Raw genomic sequence first — 17,723 nt, forward strand, 5'->3', positions numbered from 1 at the left:
TGAACTTCACAAAAAGGGTGCCAGATAAACAGAACTCCCTTATAGGTTATGGTGAGCCCCACAAACCCACTATATCCACCTATCTACAACCCCAATAGCCCTTATGGTTGCATGTGGCATCTATATGGCAGTAGAGTAGGGTTTTGGTGGGTGCACATCTTCCAATATATATATAGTAGTTAAAGTGGCTTATGGGCCTAGGTCCTCCTCTCTATGGTTCACTAGCCCATCCCCCAGACTATTTAAGACACCTGTGTGCAGCTCTACTAGACTTTCCTTTACCAGGTGCTGATGTCCTGGAGATAGGTATGTACTTTTTTATTCTGATCATTGTGGGAGTGTGAGGGGACCAGTGAATACTGGGGAAATGTGTGGGGGTCTTCACTTTGTCTCTGCAGTGGTTATCTGGTCACTTTGGATACCTTTTTGGCACTCATACCTGTTTAAGTTTCATCCAGGATGTCTAGTAAAACATTCAATTATCTGTGCAGGATGACTAATAATAATAATAATAACTTTATTTTTATATACCGCAATACCACAAACAGTTCAGAGCGGTTTACAGCGGAAGAGACTGTATACAGACAGCGACATTACAAAAAATATTTGAAATTACATTCGCATGTTAAGATTAATGACATTTATCTGGAGGTATTTTAAAGATACCTCAAGGCAAGAATGGGGTCAGAGAAATTTATCAAAGAAATAGGTTTTAATTGACTTCCTGAAAGTTTGATAGGAAAGTGAGTTTGAAATAAAGTCTAGGTTGGCCCACATCCTGCCCTAACCACTCCTCCAAATATGCTCCTTTCAGTTCTGGGTGCATAGTGGCATTCAGAGGCATAAAAAATCCCTCGACACGTCCAGAAAGTCGGTTTGATTACCGGCACCTGGACGACTTGTCTTTTAGGTTGTCCAAATGCTGACTTGGGTGGGTTTTTAGATGTGTTTAAGTTTTGATTATGAGCCCCATAGCGCATATGTTACCTGGACTTACATGGAAAAACTGAAAGCAGGAATTTCCAATGGTCCACAGTTCAGACAACTTATAAATGACCCACATTTCTTAGTATCAGTGAACGAAATTGAATCATGTGCCTGGTCTTCATTTGTTCTTGTTGTGAAAAACTTTCTTGGCAACAAGAAGGCAGACAACTACACACAATAAATTAGTAGAGGATATGCTCTTTCATTTCAACAGGCATGGCTGTAACATGAGAGTTAAAGTCCATTATCTGCACAGTCACTTAGATCGCTTTCCAGAGAACCTCGGTGACTTAAGCGAAGAGCAAGATGAACTATTTCACCAAGACATAAAAACAATGGAAGCCAGATACCAAGGAAGATGGGATGCACACATGATGGCAGACTATTGTTGGAATATTATGCGGGATTGTCCTGGCAGATCCCACTCTTGGAAGTCTTACAAAAGGAGATTCTTGTGTGTCAAATGACTGGAAAGTTTGTATCATAAACTTGGACTTTTGGTATGAAAAAAGTAGATTTTCATGTTGTACACTTTTATTTTAATTTTTAATATGTTTCCTTCGTGCTTAAAAGATAATTAATGTAAACACTACATTAAAATATCCTGATTTTAAGTGGGCAAGCAGAGTGAAAAGTGGTGTATGGAACATGTTCTGTATCTCAAAAACTAGAGCTGATAGAAGAAAACAGGTGCCATTTTTGGAATCAGCAGGTCAAATATACCCAGACACAGGTCTGAGGCACCAAAATGAGAGTTGGCCAGTGAGAACTTTTACAAAAAGGGTGGTAGATGCATGGAACAGACACCCGGAAGAGATGGTGTAGACAGACTATGTCTGAATTCAAGAAAGCGTGAGATAAACGAGTGGGATCTTTTAGAGAGAGGAAGAGATAATGGTTACTGCGGATGGGCAGACTGGATGGGCCATTTGGCCTTTATGTGCCAGCATGTTTCTATATAATCAGCCCTCCATGCTGATTTCTCCCCTTGTTGCTTGCCCTGACCCCTTAACCTCATCCTTTTTTTTTTTATAAAGCATTATCACATGTGTGCATACAGACACATGTAAAAGGCAAACCCTGCTGCTTGGAGCTTACAATCTAGTGAATATAACAAGACAAAGAAGGCAAAAGCAAGTGAGAGATGCGAGTTAAAGCAGCGAGGACAGGACCGAGATCACTTTAGGAAGAGGAACTATAATTGATTCAAGCGTTAGAAGAAAGTGGGGTGGGTAAGTATGGGGTGATGTGAGAGCTTCATAGTGGGCCAGATCTGCACTCTATAAAAGTTGCATCTCTTCCCTCTCCTCCAGTGGCGTAGTAAGGGTTAGCGGCACCTTGAGCGGTGGTGACCCCCCCCCCTTCTGCGCATGCACCGCCTTCCCTTTCCCTGTACCTTTTTAACTTCTTGCATCGGGGAAGTAAAAGAGGTACGGGGGAAGGCAAGGGGTGCGCTTGCATGGCGGGGAGGGCAGAGGGGTGCTGCGGCCTTAGGAACACTGCACCTGGGGCAGTCCCCCCCCCACATGCACACATTCCCTTTACTGCGCCATTGCTCTCCTACTGTCCTTCCCCACCAAATTATGCACACGCACTGGGGAGATTCCTAAGCTGTTTGCAATTTTGAAAGTGTCATCAAGGGCATGCGATTAGCACATTACCAGTGAAGAGCAAGGAGAGAGTTATGGGAATAAATGGAACACGTTTGTAAAGCCTGGCTTGGCGCTCCACTGGGTTCCCCCCTTTACCTCTGCTTTTTATTGCAAAGAAAGACTTGGGGGCGGAGTCTTTAAAGCAAAGAAAATAGATCAAACCAAAGATTAGTTAGTGCTTGCAATAATGTCATCAATTCCCATCTCAGGAAGCTCCTGCAATTTGATGTGAGAGTACTGCAGAAAAGAGAGTAATGAGTAAGAGGTAAAAACAGCCAATAAACCTCCCATAACACTTAAGGTTGAGTCAGAGTAGAATTGTATGCTGCTTTGATAAGGGCTAGGACCTGAACTCCGAAAGTTTTACATGATAGAGGAGGAAAATGAAAGTAAAGGTCCCTAGTGCCTTCACTACTTGAAACCACATTTATCTGAGACTCAGTCCATTTTCTAGAAGGAATTCCTGGAGAGAAGCATGGGGGAAACGGTGAGTGACCACGAGGAGCATGTAATATTAACACTGCAGCTCTTCCTCACTTTCAGGCAGTCGGCTCTCTAAGACAGAGCTCTGTGCACTGGCGTGTGCTGCAGAATTCAGAACTTCTTCAAAATTGCCTCCGCTCGGACCTGTTCCTCCAACCCGAGTCTGTGATCAGGCAAAGGAAAAAAACAAACAAACAACATTGTCAGTCCCCAGTTATGTTAAATTTCAAGTAAATCCGTTCTAATTATATCTGCAGGATAACAAATTAGGCTTGTGGCAGTGCACATCGGATTCCTTAAAAGATTACATCGATCCTCCCCCCACCTAACCTCCCCTCTTCTTCAAAGTTTCTTCATCTTTCCAAAATTATAAACATTAGTCTCACCTGGCAAATGGGCCTTCTCTTAGCAGTGAGACAGAAACACATGGAGGCAATTTTATAAAGAGTTTTCATATGCAAACAACCTCTTGTAATATTATTCCCACACACAAGCACATACTATGACAAGTAAGTGCTTAATTGAAGGGCTTATTTCCAAAACCCTCCTTTCAATACATGACCTAGGTCAGTGGTAGGCAATTCCAGTCCTCGAGAGCCAGAGCCAAGTCAGGTTTTCAGGATATCCACAAAAAATATGCATGAGATAGATTTGCATCTCAAGGAGGCAGTGCATGCAAATCCATCTCATACATATTCACTGTGGATATCCTGAAAACCTGACCTGGCTCCGGCTCTCGAGGACCGGAATTGCCTACCCCTGACCTAGGTGAAGGAATATTTGAGGAAGGAGCTTGGCCTGAATCATAAAGTGGACATGTAGATTATAAAATATACACCTACATATACTTACTTCAGGTATGCACATCTACTTGGGCTCCCAAGCAAGTGGTAAACGTATGAGGCTACATTGTAGCCTATTTGAGGTTTTATGGTAGTAATTTATAAAGACACATAGATGCCTAGAGCAGTGGTTCCCAACCCTGTCCTGGAGGAACACCAGGCCAATTGGGTTTTCAGGCTAGCCCTAATGAAAATGCATGAAGCAAATTTGCATGCCTATCATTTCCATCATATGCAAATCTCTCTCATGCATATTCATTAGGGCTAGCCTGAAAACCCGATTGGCCTGGTGTTCCTCCAGGACAGGGTTGGGAATCATTGGCCTAGAGAATGACAAGGAGACAAATTTGTCCCAGTCCCCATGTGATCTACTTTTATCCCCATCCCTGCAAGCCCTGTCCTCATCTGCATAAGATTTGAACACTTATGATTTCGAGGCTTGTGCAGATGAGGACAGAGGGACAGAGACAGAACTCGTGGGGACGGGGTGGGAATGGAGATAGATCCCGCGGGGTTGGGGACAAATTTATCCCTGTGTCATTGCCTGAAAACATGGTAACATGGTAAATGATAGCAGATAAAGACCTGAAGGGTCTATCCAGTCTGCCCATTCGTTACACACAGGGCCTGCTTTACAGGAGGGCAAACAGGGCAGCCCTGGGCCCCACAGCTCCAGGGGACCCCACGGTCCAGGCTTCTCTTCCCATTGTCAGGCCATCTCCCTCCCTTGCCCTCACACTGATGGCACTTTTCAAGCTCAAAGTTTTCTGTCTCAGAGGGGCCCCCTCCCTAATTTCTGCCTTATAAATTCATGATTAAATTAAATTGTCTTTTTTTCTTTGATATTTCTGGGCCATAGATCGTAAAGTCCACCTGGTACTGTCCTTAGGAAAATGCTTGAAGTACTTGTATGTAAACCACTTTGAGTGTGGTTGTAAAACTACAAAAAGCCAGTATATAAGCCCTTTCCCTTCCCCCTTAGGCTTCAACTACTGGAGTTGCTGTTGAAGCTCACTCCAGCCTATCCAACCATCTCATTTGTGGGATACATGCCGTAAAGTCTGCCTCATGTTCCAAGTTACTGGAGTTCCCATCGATGCCCTCCCTAGCTCATCTTACACTGAATCTACATATACTGGACACGTGTAAGTCTGCCCAGTATCAGCCTCAGTTCTTCAGTTTTAATCATTCATTTCCAAATCAGAGATCTCTGTGTTTATCCCATGCTTTTTTGAATTCTATCATTTTCCTTTCCAACACCTCCCTCGGGAGGACATTCCAGGCATCAACTACTCTCTCCATGAAAAAGAATTTCCTAACATTACTGTAAGGTTGGTCGCACGCCCCCCAATGTAAGGTTGGAGGGGTTATGTTAGGCGCCCTTACAAATGCCAGGTCCCGAGTTCAATACCTTCACAGAAGATTCACCAAGAAGCAGACTCAAATAAGAAGCACAGCCAGAAGTGATGGCATAGAGAATATATTATAGAAATAGGCTTACAGAAAAGTAATAATCATAAGCATTACAATTAAGGAGAGATCAAAGCAGTTTCCCTGCCTTACAGAGTCCAGAGAGAAGCGTGAAGTTCCAGGGAGAGGCAGAGAGAGAGAGAGAGAAAGGAGGATGGGGGGTGATGGTCTAAGCTTCGGATTCCAGAGACAGGCAAGAGAGGCCCGGGGTGATGATGTATGAGAGGGGGCTTTTAAAGCTTGGAATCTTATTCTAAATATAGAAACTATTGTATTTCCCAGTATCTTTCTGTTTAGAATTTGTAAACTGTTTGAAACAATAGTTAGTTTCACTGACCACCTGGATCCATTGTATATCTTAAGCTGTCCATCCTAAGCATCAGACATTAACACATCTTCTTAGCACCTCTTCGCCCCTCTTAGCTGCAAGTTGGTTTGTTACCTTTTAAGCATGATTTAATTAGGGCTGTTTGAAACAGTCTGCCTGGATGCTTTCTGTATGTGAATTCTGTGCATGAGCACTCAGGGTCTATCTGTATCCACATTCCAGAGTCAGATTGATATAATTTCCCATAGGCCTTTGCTGACATTGGTTAGGTCAACCAAAAATGCTTATTGCTAGCAATAGCTATGCTGACGCACCCTTATTTCCACCCCCTTTTTGGGGGTGGAAAAAGCGCGTTTTATGGAGCAAAAAATATGGTAATACAGTTTTAGCATGTGGCACACTGGGTTTTTCACTTGTTGTCTGAAACTTACCTTAAAGTTGGTCATAGTGTTCTCAACCCTCTCCTCGAATGATTTGAAGGTGGGGGAATTCCTAAAGTTCAAAGACAAGAGAAAGTTAGTGCAATATCTGTTTAATGACTATGACGCTGGCAGAATATCAGGGAGGTTGTCAGAATATAATCCCATGTATTAGAGAAGCAAGATGCTATGTCATAACTAGAATATATTAAATTCATCCAAAAGTAATAGCTTTGTATTTTTTCAAGAAGACAGTTTGCATAAAAAAATTTTGACTCCCCAGGCAAAAACTCATAACATTTTTTTAGGTACATCAGAAACAGAAAATCTATGATGGCATCTGTGGGACTGTTTGATAATCAAGGAATAAAGGGGCACTTAGGGAAGATAAGGCCATAGTGGAGAGACTGAATTCATTATTTGTTTTGGTCTTTATGGAAGAAGATGCAAGAGATCTATCTGAACTGGAAAGGTTTTCAAGGGTGATGATGCAGAGAAACTGAAATAAATCTTAGTGAACCTGGAAGACATACTAAACCAAATTGACAAAGAGTGATAAATCACCTGGACCAGATGGTATACATCCCAGGGTACTGAAAGAACCCAAGCATGAAATTACTGATCTGTAACCTGTTGCTAAAATCATGTATAGTACCTGAAGATTGGAGGGTGGCCAATGCTATGCCAATTTTCAAGAAAGGGTTCTAGGGGAGATCCAGGAAATTACAGACTGGAAGCTTGACAAACATGCTTTAATGGGACAAAGTCAGCATGGGTTCAGCCAACGGAGGTCTTGACACACCAATTTGCTTGATTTCTTTCAAGGTGTGAATAAACATGTTGGTAAAAGTGAGCCAGTTGATGTAGTGTATCTAGATTTTCAGAAAGCTTTTGACAAAGTTCCTCATGAGATGCTCCTGAGAAAATTAAATAGTCATAGGACAAGTTGTAGATTAGGAACTGGTTATCTGATTAAAAAAACAACAACAACCCCAGAGGGTTCAATGATCATTTTTCTCAATGCAGGAGCATAAATAGTGGAGTGCTACAGGGATCTGTACTGGGACTAGTGCTATTTAACTTATTAATAAATGACCTGGAAATTGGAATGACAAATGAGGAGATTAAATTTGCAGATGACACAAAACTGTTCAAAGTTGTTCAAACGCAGACTGAACAATTGAAGGCAGACCTTAGGAAATTAGAAGACTGGGTGTCCAAATGGCAGATGAAATTTAATGTGGACAAATGCAAAGTGACGCACATTGGGAAGAATAGCCCAAATCATACCAGATGCTAGGGTTCACCTTGGGGGTCAGCGTCCAAGAAAAAGATCTGAGTATCATTGTAGATAATATGCTGAAGCCTTCCACCCAATGTGTGGTGGCAGCCAAAAAAGCAAACAAGATGCTAGGAATTATTAGAAAAGGGATGGTAAACAAGAATAAGAATGTTATAATGCAAACTTGTGTATTGCTCTATGGTATGGACTCACCTTGAATACTACGTTCAATTCTGATCATCTTATCTCAAAAAGATATAGCAGAATTAGAAAAGGTTCAAAGAAAAGCAACCAAGATGATAAAGGTGATGGAATTCCTTTCATATGAGAAAAGACTAAAGAGTTTAGGGACCTTCAGCTTGGAAGAGAGACGGCTGAGAGGAGATTTGATTGAAGTCTACAAAATCCAGAGTGGTGTCTTCGGAATACTTGGAAAGAGCCCAGATTGTACAACTGAGCAGGAAAATTATTCCAAAGCTCTGTAGTTTGAAGTGAAGAGATTTCCCTAGTTTTCCAATGTAGGTAACACCTTTTAGTGAGGGGAAAGATAATTTGAGCTTCTGGGTAGATCTGGTGATGTCTGGTCTCGCAGCATTCCAAGATAGAGGAATTAAAGGGGGAAGAATGCCATGTAGGATCTTGAAAGTTAGGCAGGCACATTTAAAGTAGACCCTGGAGATAACTGGGAACAAGTGGAGTTTTAGCAAGAGCGGGGAAACATGGTCAAATTAGCTCTTTGCAAAGATCAGCCTGGCTGCAGTGTTCTGGATCTGCTGAAGTCTTTGGAGACTTTTCTTGGTCAGACTTAAATAGACTGAGTTACAGTAATCCAACCTTGAAAGAATGATTGATTGAACAAGGACAGCAAAATGTTGTTGGTGGAAACAGGATCTCACTTTCCTCAACATATGAAGACTAAAAAAGCATTTTTTTTTAACCAGAGAATTAAGATGATCAGTAAATGAAAGTGTTGAGTCTATAATGACACCCAAAACTGATAGCTGATCTAATTTTGGACCAAGCCAAAGTAGTTTAGTTATGGACTCATTTTGTTTCATTTGTACAGTAAAGGCCAAGGATTGAAGTTTCATTATGCATTCTATAATGTTCTTGGTAAGGTTAGCAAGATTTGAATTTATCTCGAGAAGGATGAAGATGTCATCTGCATATGTATACAGTGTTTCAAAGGGGGAGAGATGGAAAAGCTTCAAGGTAGAAATATAGATATTGGAAAGAATAGGGGACAGAAATGATCCCTGTGGGACTCTGCATAACAGCTTCCAGGGAGATGACTTGATGCCATTCATATTATCAGTGTATGAGTGAGATCATAAGAATTTCAAGAACCAGTCTAAGACAGTAGAATCAATACCTATCTCAGAAAGTTGGTAGATCAGAATGTCGTGGTGATTGACGTCGAAGGCCGCAGATAGGTCAAAATATAATAAAATTGCAAACTTATTACAAGAATGTAGTTGCTGAACCTTTGAGATTAGTGAAACCAATAGAGATTTGATACTGAAGTTAGGTCTGAAACCATATTAGCAAGGTAAAAGAATGGAAAATCTCTCTAAATATTATGAAAATTGAGCAGATTTGATGGACTCTAACATTTTGGTCGGGAGGGGGGGGGGGAATGTTCACTATGTGTAAATAGCTAAACAGTGAGAAGAGGTCTAGGTCAGCTTTTTTCAGTAATGGGGTCAGAGCAATGTGGCCCATCTCTTCAGAAAATAGACAGTAAGGCGGAGTTTATAAATCTGGTGAGCGATGAGAGCCTGAGTGGGAATTTTCTCATATAGGTATGAGGGAAATGGATCCAAGACACATTTACAAGATATTAATTTGTGACAGTTTTGAAACCTGAGCCTTAGATCATAGGCTTTGGAATGGGGAAGGGGGACCACAGGGGCCGTGGCCTCCCCAAAAATTGGCACTCCTGCCATGTCCTGTGATCCCTGGTGGTCCAGAGGTGCTGTGGGGAGGAACGAGCCTTCCGCGCTCCTTCCCGCTGCTAACCCGATCATTGGTGGCTACCAGAGTTCTCTTTCCTTCAGCCTCTGAGTGGCACTGAGCTTTAGCACACTTTGGTGCTGAGCAGCTTCCTAACTGGCTCCCCTGAATGTTGAGAAGCATACGTACACTGTGCTTTGTGTAGTTTAATTTTGTGGTTAACCATTAAGTATTGTTAATATGATTATATTGTGTGTATATATGAAAAATGAATGGAAAAAATGGTATTACAATTAGTACTATTACGGGGCGGAGTCTGGGGCGTAGATTGGGTGGGGTCTGGGACAGAGCTTGTGGAGCATTAACATCACTTGGCTATTACAAAAAAAAAAAAAAAATAATAATAATAATTGGGGTTTTAGCAATCGAAAAACCAACAGGTCTGTCTGCCTGTTTTGGGGGGGTTTATTCATTTTTTTCAATGGTACAAATATTTTGCTCTGCAGTTCTCTCTTGTGGATATCTCCTGAAGATATCCACAAAATTGCAAAACAAGGTACTCCTGTCGAGATACAGTGTGCAGGATTTGATTGCTAAGAAGAGGACTGGCTGGTTTTGCTGTTAAGATAAGTGCAGTTTTTTCCTGCATCTTTATGAACTTGAAAGAGAAAGTGTTACTATTTTTTTTTTCTGATCTGCCCGAGGGTGGTTTTAGAGTGTTTTGTTGCTTTAAAACTGTTTGTTGAGTGGAGTTTTTTTGACTTATGATTAAGCTGCATTTGCTATTTTTTCTAGCTTATGCTATATTAGTTTTGTGCAGGATGTACTGAGGTCTTTTTCTCCACTTTTTGTGCTAATATTGCAGCTTCAGTCAGTTCCCTCCTTGCGGAAGAGAGTAGAGTATTTGCTGTTTATATATTTTATGTTTTTTTTCCTACTCTTGCCTCAAAGATATTTGTCTTTTTATTTGAGCTTTAATCATATGGCGCCCAGGTATTTATGTGATTGTCTGGCCCTGTGGCCCAGATTCTATAAAGGGCTCCTGGTCTCAGAAGCCTATGCGGTTTTTGAAAATCGCATACGGATGGCCTATAGATAATCGCGTCTGTCCTCATGGACTAGAAATGATAATAAACTAAAACTGTATGTCTGCTGAAATAGATGGCGCAACAAAAACTACTTCTCTTCAGCAAAAACTAGGGCAGCAATTCCCTAGTGGTTCCTAGATGATTTCTACTGACCTGAAGAAAGAGTTTCCAAGTTTATTTATAATTTGATAGACCGGCCATCAACAAGTATCTGGTCGGTTGACAGAGTTAAAATTAACACTTTAAAATAAAGCTAGATAAAAATTGTTATTAATCCAATAAAATATAATCACCTTATCTTCTTTTTCTTGTTGTACTTTCCTTTATTAAAGTGCACTAACATGGCAACCTCAGTTAATGTCCTCTAGTTTTGGTATTAATCTTTCCCTGTCTTTGGAAAAGATTTGTTTCTATATTAATACTGTTCAGGTATCATATCTTCCCTAGTCCTCTTTTCCTCTAGGCCAGGGGTGGGTAACCTTGGTCCTCGAGGACTGCAAACTCAGTTGGTTTTTCAGGATTTCCCCAATGAATATGTATGAGATCTCTTTGCCTGCACTGCCTCTATTGTATACAAATACTGTAAATCTCATGCATGTTCATTAGGGAAATCCTGAAAACTTGACTGGTTTGTAGCCCTCAAGGTCTGAGGTTGCACACCCCTGCTCTAGGGTAGAAAGGGATTGAAAGCTTACTTGTGTTTGCAAATTTATAGCTCTTGGGCTTTTTAGATTTTACTAGTATACCTGGTGGTTCAGCTTATTTCAGTTGCATGGAGACAGAAATTTCACCCGTATCTGCCAAGATCCATTCCATACCCACAACTGATATCCTCCATCTCCACATGTACCTGCAGGAGTCAACATTATTATTTACTTGCTCATAGCCCTCTGTTTCCTCCTAACCCCAACAGCTATGTTTCCTCTAAGCTGAGCACCTGAGAAAAATTGCTCATACATTCTAGGAGTGTTGCTCACAGATTTTGCATGGTCGCTCACAAAAATACTTGCAAATTTGGAAAATGGTTAGGTTTTAGAACTTGTTGCTCACACAAAAAGTTTTTTTTTTTTTTTAGAATTTATCGCTCACATGAGAAAAAATTTGCATGCACCCAGTCAGTCTTCAGAGGGAGCATAGTCCAACAGCCTCCCAGTTTTTTGGACGGTATTCATGATTCAACCAATGAGTATTTCAAGCCTAAGACTGATGTTCCAGCTGCCTCGCTGGGCATTTCAAGCCTCAATTTGATGCTCCAATTGCCTTTCTTCATATGTTCCAAGCCTCCTTCTGGTACACCAATTGCTTTTCTCAGTGCATTCCAAACCTTATTCTGAACTCACAAGAGATTTTGACTACACTCTCGCAGGAATGATTGGCAATTTCTTCTATCCCCATGGGAATCCCTTGACAACTTCTTCCATACCCATGGCAATCCTGCAGTCCCTGTGCAGCTCTCTACTTTGAAAGTAACACTCAATAATGTAAGTTTTGATTAAGTAATGTTACGTTTTGTTCTGATCTTGTTTTGCGTTTTTATTGATTTTGTGTGTGTTTTGCCTTGTACACCACCTAGAACTGTCAGATAGCTCCGCCGGCATCACCAGGGCCACCAGAATCCCCAATTAAGCTCTTCAGGGCAGCTCTGGTCCACCAAGGAGCTGCCCCAATAGAACGACAAGGCAAGAGAGAGGCGTTGGAGCTGAACCTCTGCCCCTTCCTATTTGGGAAGTGCAAGCCAAAGGCACGCTTAGCACACTTCTTTTCGCAGCAAAGTGCACAGCCACGATAAGCTCTCCAAGCAAGACCCTCAGACACAACAAAAACTGCTGATAAACCCACCAAAGAACCAAACAACCACCAAAGACAGGACAGCCAAAAGGTTTGTTATAACTACATTACCTATTGTACAAACATAAGAACATAAGAACTGCTGCTGGGTCAGACCAGTGGTACATTGTGCCCAGCAGTCCGCTCCCGCGGCGGCCCTTAGGTCAAAGACCAGCGCTCTAACTGAGACTAGCCTTACCTGCGTACATTCTGGTTCAGCAGGAACTTGTCTAACTTTGTCTTGAATCCCTACCTACTTCTACCTAATACAACACTCAGAATGCTAAGGAACATAGCTAGAATGTAAATAAGACTAGGTTTACTGGTAATACTACTAAGTCAACTAACAGAAAGCTCACTACTTAAAAGCCCATTAACTATCATCATGACCAATAGAATCCAGATAGTGCAGAGGATAAACCTCTCATACACAAACTATGTTCCAAAATGCCACAAGTTCAAGTTCAATTTATTTAATATACCGCAAATATAAAAACAAGGGTAAATCTAAGCAGTTTACAATAAAAGTTTAAAATATGTGAATATAAAAATTAAAAGGATAGGGAACATAAAATACAATTAAACAATCAAACCAACTAGGAGTCGGTAAGTTACAATAAACAAAAAAGGTTGGGGAAAGGGAAGGAATGAACAATATGGTAAGGGAAAAAACTAAAGTTTGTTCTGCCCATATTAGTTGAGATGAAGCCAAAGATAGAACTTTAGAGAAAGGTTACCAAGAAGATTAAGAACAGAACGCCAAAGAGAAGTAGTCGCACGTAATAGACACCAGAAGAAATTACACAAGCAACCAGACCACAATAGATCAATCAACAACCTTATGACCCAAAAGGTTAAACATAACTCCTCCCCAAACAACTCCTTGCTCACAATCCCTGGCAACTGTATTAATGCTGGATCCCTGATAAACAAAACAGACCTAATCAGGGACTGGCTAATGCAAGACCAACCAAGTTTATTACTAGTAACTGAAACCTGATTGCAATTACAGGATGACCCAGTATTAAGAGACCTTCTTCCATATGGTAATAAAATACTGCATCTATGCAGAAAGAAAAAAAGAGGAGGAAGGGTAGCAATCATCTATACAAACTCTTTTGAAATCACTTTAACATGATTACCTCTCAGAATCACTGGAAATCATAGCATATGATATGAAAGACCCCTCCCTAAAAGACAAACTAATCTGTGCCATCTGCTACTACCCATCAGGGAACTGGATAGAAGCCAAAGATTACTTCAGTGCCTTCCTAATCAATCTAATGCTGTAAGATAACGCTATTCTAGTCGCTGGAGACCTGAACATACACTTAGAAAAAAACAGAAGACGAGGACACTTTAGAGTTTCTCTCTTTCCTGAAAAACAGACCTAGAGATCCTATCCTTAAGCCCCCCCCCACCACCACAATAAAGATCACAAACTAGACTTTATAATAAAAAATAGAAAAATGAAAATAAACCTAAAGATAATAGCAAAAAACTGGACACCCATAATACGGTCAGACCACTTCTTAACGCATTTCACCATCTACTGGCAAGAACACCAAAATAAGAAAATAAAACATAACAGAATTACCAAAGAAACAAGAGATTAAATAGATAAAATCATATTCTGGCAAAAAATGGATGAAAAGCTTCACAACCAAGAAAATAGCTGTCAACAAATGAAATGAGAACAAAGTACTAGATGAAATATACCCTAAAAAAGTGAAAAGAATCATTGATATAAGAAGCTCCCCCTGGGCCACAGAAGAGCTACTATTACTGAAATGTGGATGCAGGGTCCTAGAAAATGGAATAAGCGGCAAACTGAAGAAGCCAAAATCTTATGGAGGAAAAAGATCAACCACTACAAAACCCAAACAAAACTAGCCAAATGTAAGTATTATTCCAAACAAATTGGAAAAGGAAAACCAGATTTGAGAAAAATATTTCAATTAACACACTGCCTAGCTAACCCAACTGAATTAACAACCAGATTAACAAATAACCCAACAGCAGCTGAACTGGCAACCTTTTTCAAAACAAAAGTACTGTAGACCACATCAGAACTGACACTAACAAAGGAAACGCAATGAACTGGATAGAATTACTGGGAAACAGCACAAAATCAAGAGAGAGAAAACCCTCCGCAAACAAAATGCCCAGCAGATAGGTAATGGAAAGAATTCTCCCCAATCACAGAAACAGTTGTTAAGTTTACTGCTCAAATATACCAAATCTCAAAAAAATCCATCAAAAATATACTACAACACCAGATAAAGTTAATCTTCTCTCCAAACCATATGCCATAATCAAATGCCTACATGAACACAAACAAAGCTATCTTTGTCATAAACCCTGATAACATAATGTAATCCCTGGATATGGCCAGGCTTTTCTAAATTGTAAATCACATTGAACTCCTATTGGGGAATATTAGCGATCCATAATAGAATATGCAGGTCTTCCAAGTCTATTCTCATATGTCTTGTTGCAAACCTGAACCATTTTTTTCACCTTTATTTGAATCACTTCAAGTCTTTTTACATCTTTAGCAAGAAACATCCTCCAAAATTGAGCATACTTCAAAAGGGGCCTCACCAATGGCTTGTAAAGGGGCATCATCACTTCCTTTCTTCTGCTGGTACAGCTACCACCTTGTTGCACTGTTTCATTACCTTGAGATTCTCAACACACTATCACACCAGAATCCCTCTCCCTGTCTCAAATCAGCCTCACCTCCTAGCACATATGACTCCCTTGGATTTCTATTCCCCAAGTGCATCACTGTGCACTTCTTTGCAGATCACTTTTCACGTTGGCCATGCCCTCTGGTGTGTCCAATCTGTTGCAAATCTTGGTATCATCTGCACAGAGGCAAATTGTTCCTTATAATCCTTTGGCAATATCACTCACAAATATATTAAAGAGAATCGGCCCCCAACACCGATCCTTGATGCCATTCTCTATTCAACTTTCCTTCCTTCAAGTAGATTCCGTAACCTCCGATGTCTTTTTGCCAACCAGTGTCTAATCAAGTTTACCACTTTGGGGCCTAACTTCAGCCCATCAAGTAAATTCAAGAACCTCCATGGAACTGTGTCAAAGGTTTTGCTGAAATACAGAACTAAGCCATTGTGAAATGTCTCACGGGTGTTACATAAGTAAAACAATTCAGTCGTATTGCTTACTCTCTCCGAATGATCACATATTATTTTGAGGGCAATTCTATAACGGGGTGCCTATAGGAGTTTACTTTCCTTTATAGTACACTAGCATAACCAGATATATACATGCTTAGCATGTAAATGTGACCGCTTATGTAGTCCTAGAGCTAATGTAGATGGTAATACCTAAGGATTGTAGACACGTGTAATTTACAGCATTCCATAAGTTTTACATGCATGTTAGAGCCCCATTGTGTATAACCCATTGCACCTGAAGAGCACATTCCCAAAACTCACTCAGTCCATTTTTTTTGTCAGTTTTGAGCTATGCGATCAATTTTGTTCATCAAAGCAAGATTCGTTTACTGTAGCTTATTCTTGTGCCATAACTCATGGACTTACAGAGCTTTGGCATAGGAATAAGCAACAGTAATTGCATAGCTCAAAAATAACGCACTGAGGGGGGAATTCTATAAACGGCAACATAAATTAGATGCTGGTAGGCACCCTACCAGTGCCTAAGTTAAGAATGAAATACCGTGGTAAATAGTCCTTAAGTAAAAATTCAAAGCGCCTATCAATGCCTAAACAAAAGGTGCCAGGATCGTGCCTCTGGAGGCACCTACCAGTGCCTAATGCCACCCTAGGTGTGGCTAGCGCCAGAAGAAGCGTTAGGTTCTGGTAAGTGCCTTCAGAGGCCCAATTCACATCAAAGATAGGTGTCGGAAATGTAGGCCTGGAAAACCCTGGCCTACATTTCCAGTGCCTTTCTTTCCTGGAGGAGTGGTTCTCTAAATGGCGCTGTCACATGAATGACACACGATCGGCAGCTGCTTTTAAAGCAGCCGTTTAGAAAATCCAGGCCTGAGTGAATTTTGGAGAATCACTCTTCAGTTATGAGCTCTCTTAAGTTATGTGGGCAATGATGGAAAAGTGCTTAGGTGAAGTTTTGGCAGTTAAGTGCATGTGTGCACACATACATGTATAAATGACATTAATGTAAACATTTGCATGTTATACCTGGAAAAATATGTAGCAATAAATTGCAATTGAATTTCAGTGATTTTCAGAAGCATCAAGTTTCAACAGAAACTAATAGATGATCCTTTCTGGATCAACTCCACACTCTTCATTAAGGAGTCATTTTATTAAGGTGCTAAGAGGCCCATAGGAATATAATGGATGTCTTAGCATTTAGCATGCGCTAAATTGGTTAGCGCACCTTAATAAAAGGACCTGTAAGTCAAAATATTATATTAATTCTTTCTTCATTATCCATTAGATAGAAAAATAGCACTCAGCTTAAAAGATGTATCAAAAAGTGTGATCAACTAAGTGCTGTTTTTCTACCTAATGGATAATGAAGAATGAATTAATATTATGTTATGACAATGAAGAGTGTGGAGTTGATCCAGAAAGAATCATCTGTTAGTTTCTATGCTTCTGAAAGTCACTGAAATTCAATTACAATTTATTGTTACATATTTTACCAGGTAACATACAAGTGGGGGTTTTTTCAATTAGATATATCTGTTGACATACAGTATATTTTTTAATGGTGCTTATATCTTTTGGCAAGTATTAATGTAAATATTTACATGTATAATCAGTGCATGGATGTTAATACGCTTTAGTATTGCCCCCTTTTGACTGGCTTTCTGAGACAGACTTTCTCCGGTCAAAATGCCGACTGCATTTGGTTGCATTTTCCTCTGCTGTGCCTTAAAAAAGGCTGTGACTTTTTTCTCTAAATAAAATCCCATTGTTCTTATGGCTTTGTTGAATGCATTTCATTTTCACTAAACAAAGCTAATGTCACTAGCAACCCCTCACGCATCCCAGCAATTGAATCATCTTTCTGTTTCTCTCGAAATCTATATATAGCTCCTTAACTGCTTCTTATTTTTAAGTTATCCTTGAATTTTAAACACACCACAGATCACAATTATGCTGCCTACCAGAGTGGAACTTATTTGCAAGCATTTCTGTCTTTGATTTCCAGAATGAGTTGTAGCTAAAATTCCCATCAGCACTGATTCTCTTCAGTAGCTTCCTGTGATTTTTAAAGCTGTGCAGGGTTAGATTTAAAAGGCTGGAGCTTGGAATTGGAGAGTGGAGGGGAAAGAGATCACAGAACATGGTCATAGAGCAAGTGGAATTGGGTAACTGTCTATCCCAGAAATTTGGTGATTTTAAAATTTGGTGTTTTAGGCTTAAATTAA

General features: G+C 40.3%; 1 protein-coding gene across 3 annotated transcripts in view; it reads right to left on the reverse strand.

Moving 5' to 3' along the window:
- Nucleotides 1-1,785: 1,785 nt before the first annotated feature.
- Nucleotides 1,786-17,723, reverse strand: part of TPD52L1 (TPD52 like 1) — a 164,187-nt gene continuing 148,249 nt past the window's right edge. For 2 of the 3 annotated variants that reach the window (XM_033935692.1, XM_033935690.1), the window contains 2 exons: nucleotides 6,194-6,254; nucleotides 1,786-3,285 (listed from right to left, as the gene is read on the reverse strand). In XM_033935692.1, coding sequence (XP_033791583.1) covers nucleotides 3,154-3,285; nucleotides 6,194-6,254 — 193 coding nt within the window. In that variant the 3' untranslated portion in view covers nucleotides 1,786-3,153. The remainder of the gene's footprint in view (nucleotides 3,286-6,193; nucleotides 6,255-17,723) is intronic. The other variant, XM_033935691.1, reaches the window with a different exon arrangement.

The sequence above is a fragment of the Geotrypetes seraphini genome, chromosome 3 (assembly GCF_902459505.1).
Source record: "Geotrypetes seraphini chromosome 3, aGeoSer1.1, whole genome shotgun sequence".
Lineage (NCBI taxonomy): Eukaryota > Metazoa > Chordata > Amphibia > Gymnophiona > Dermophiidae > Geotrypetes > Geotrypetes seraphini.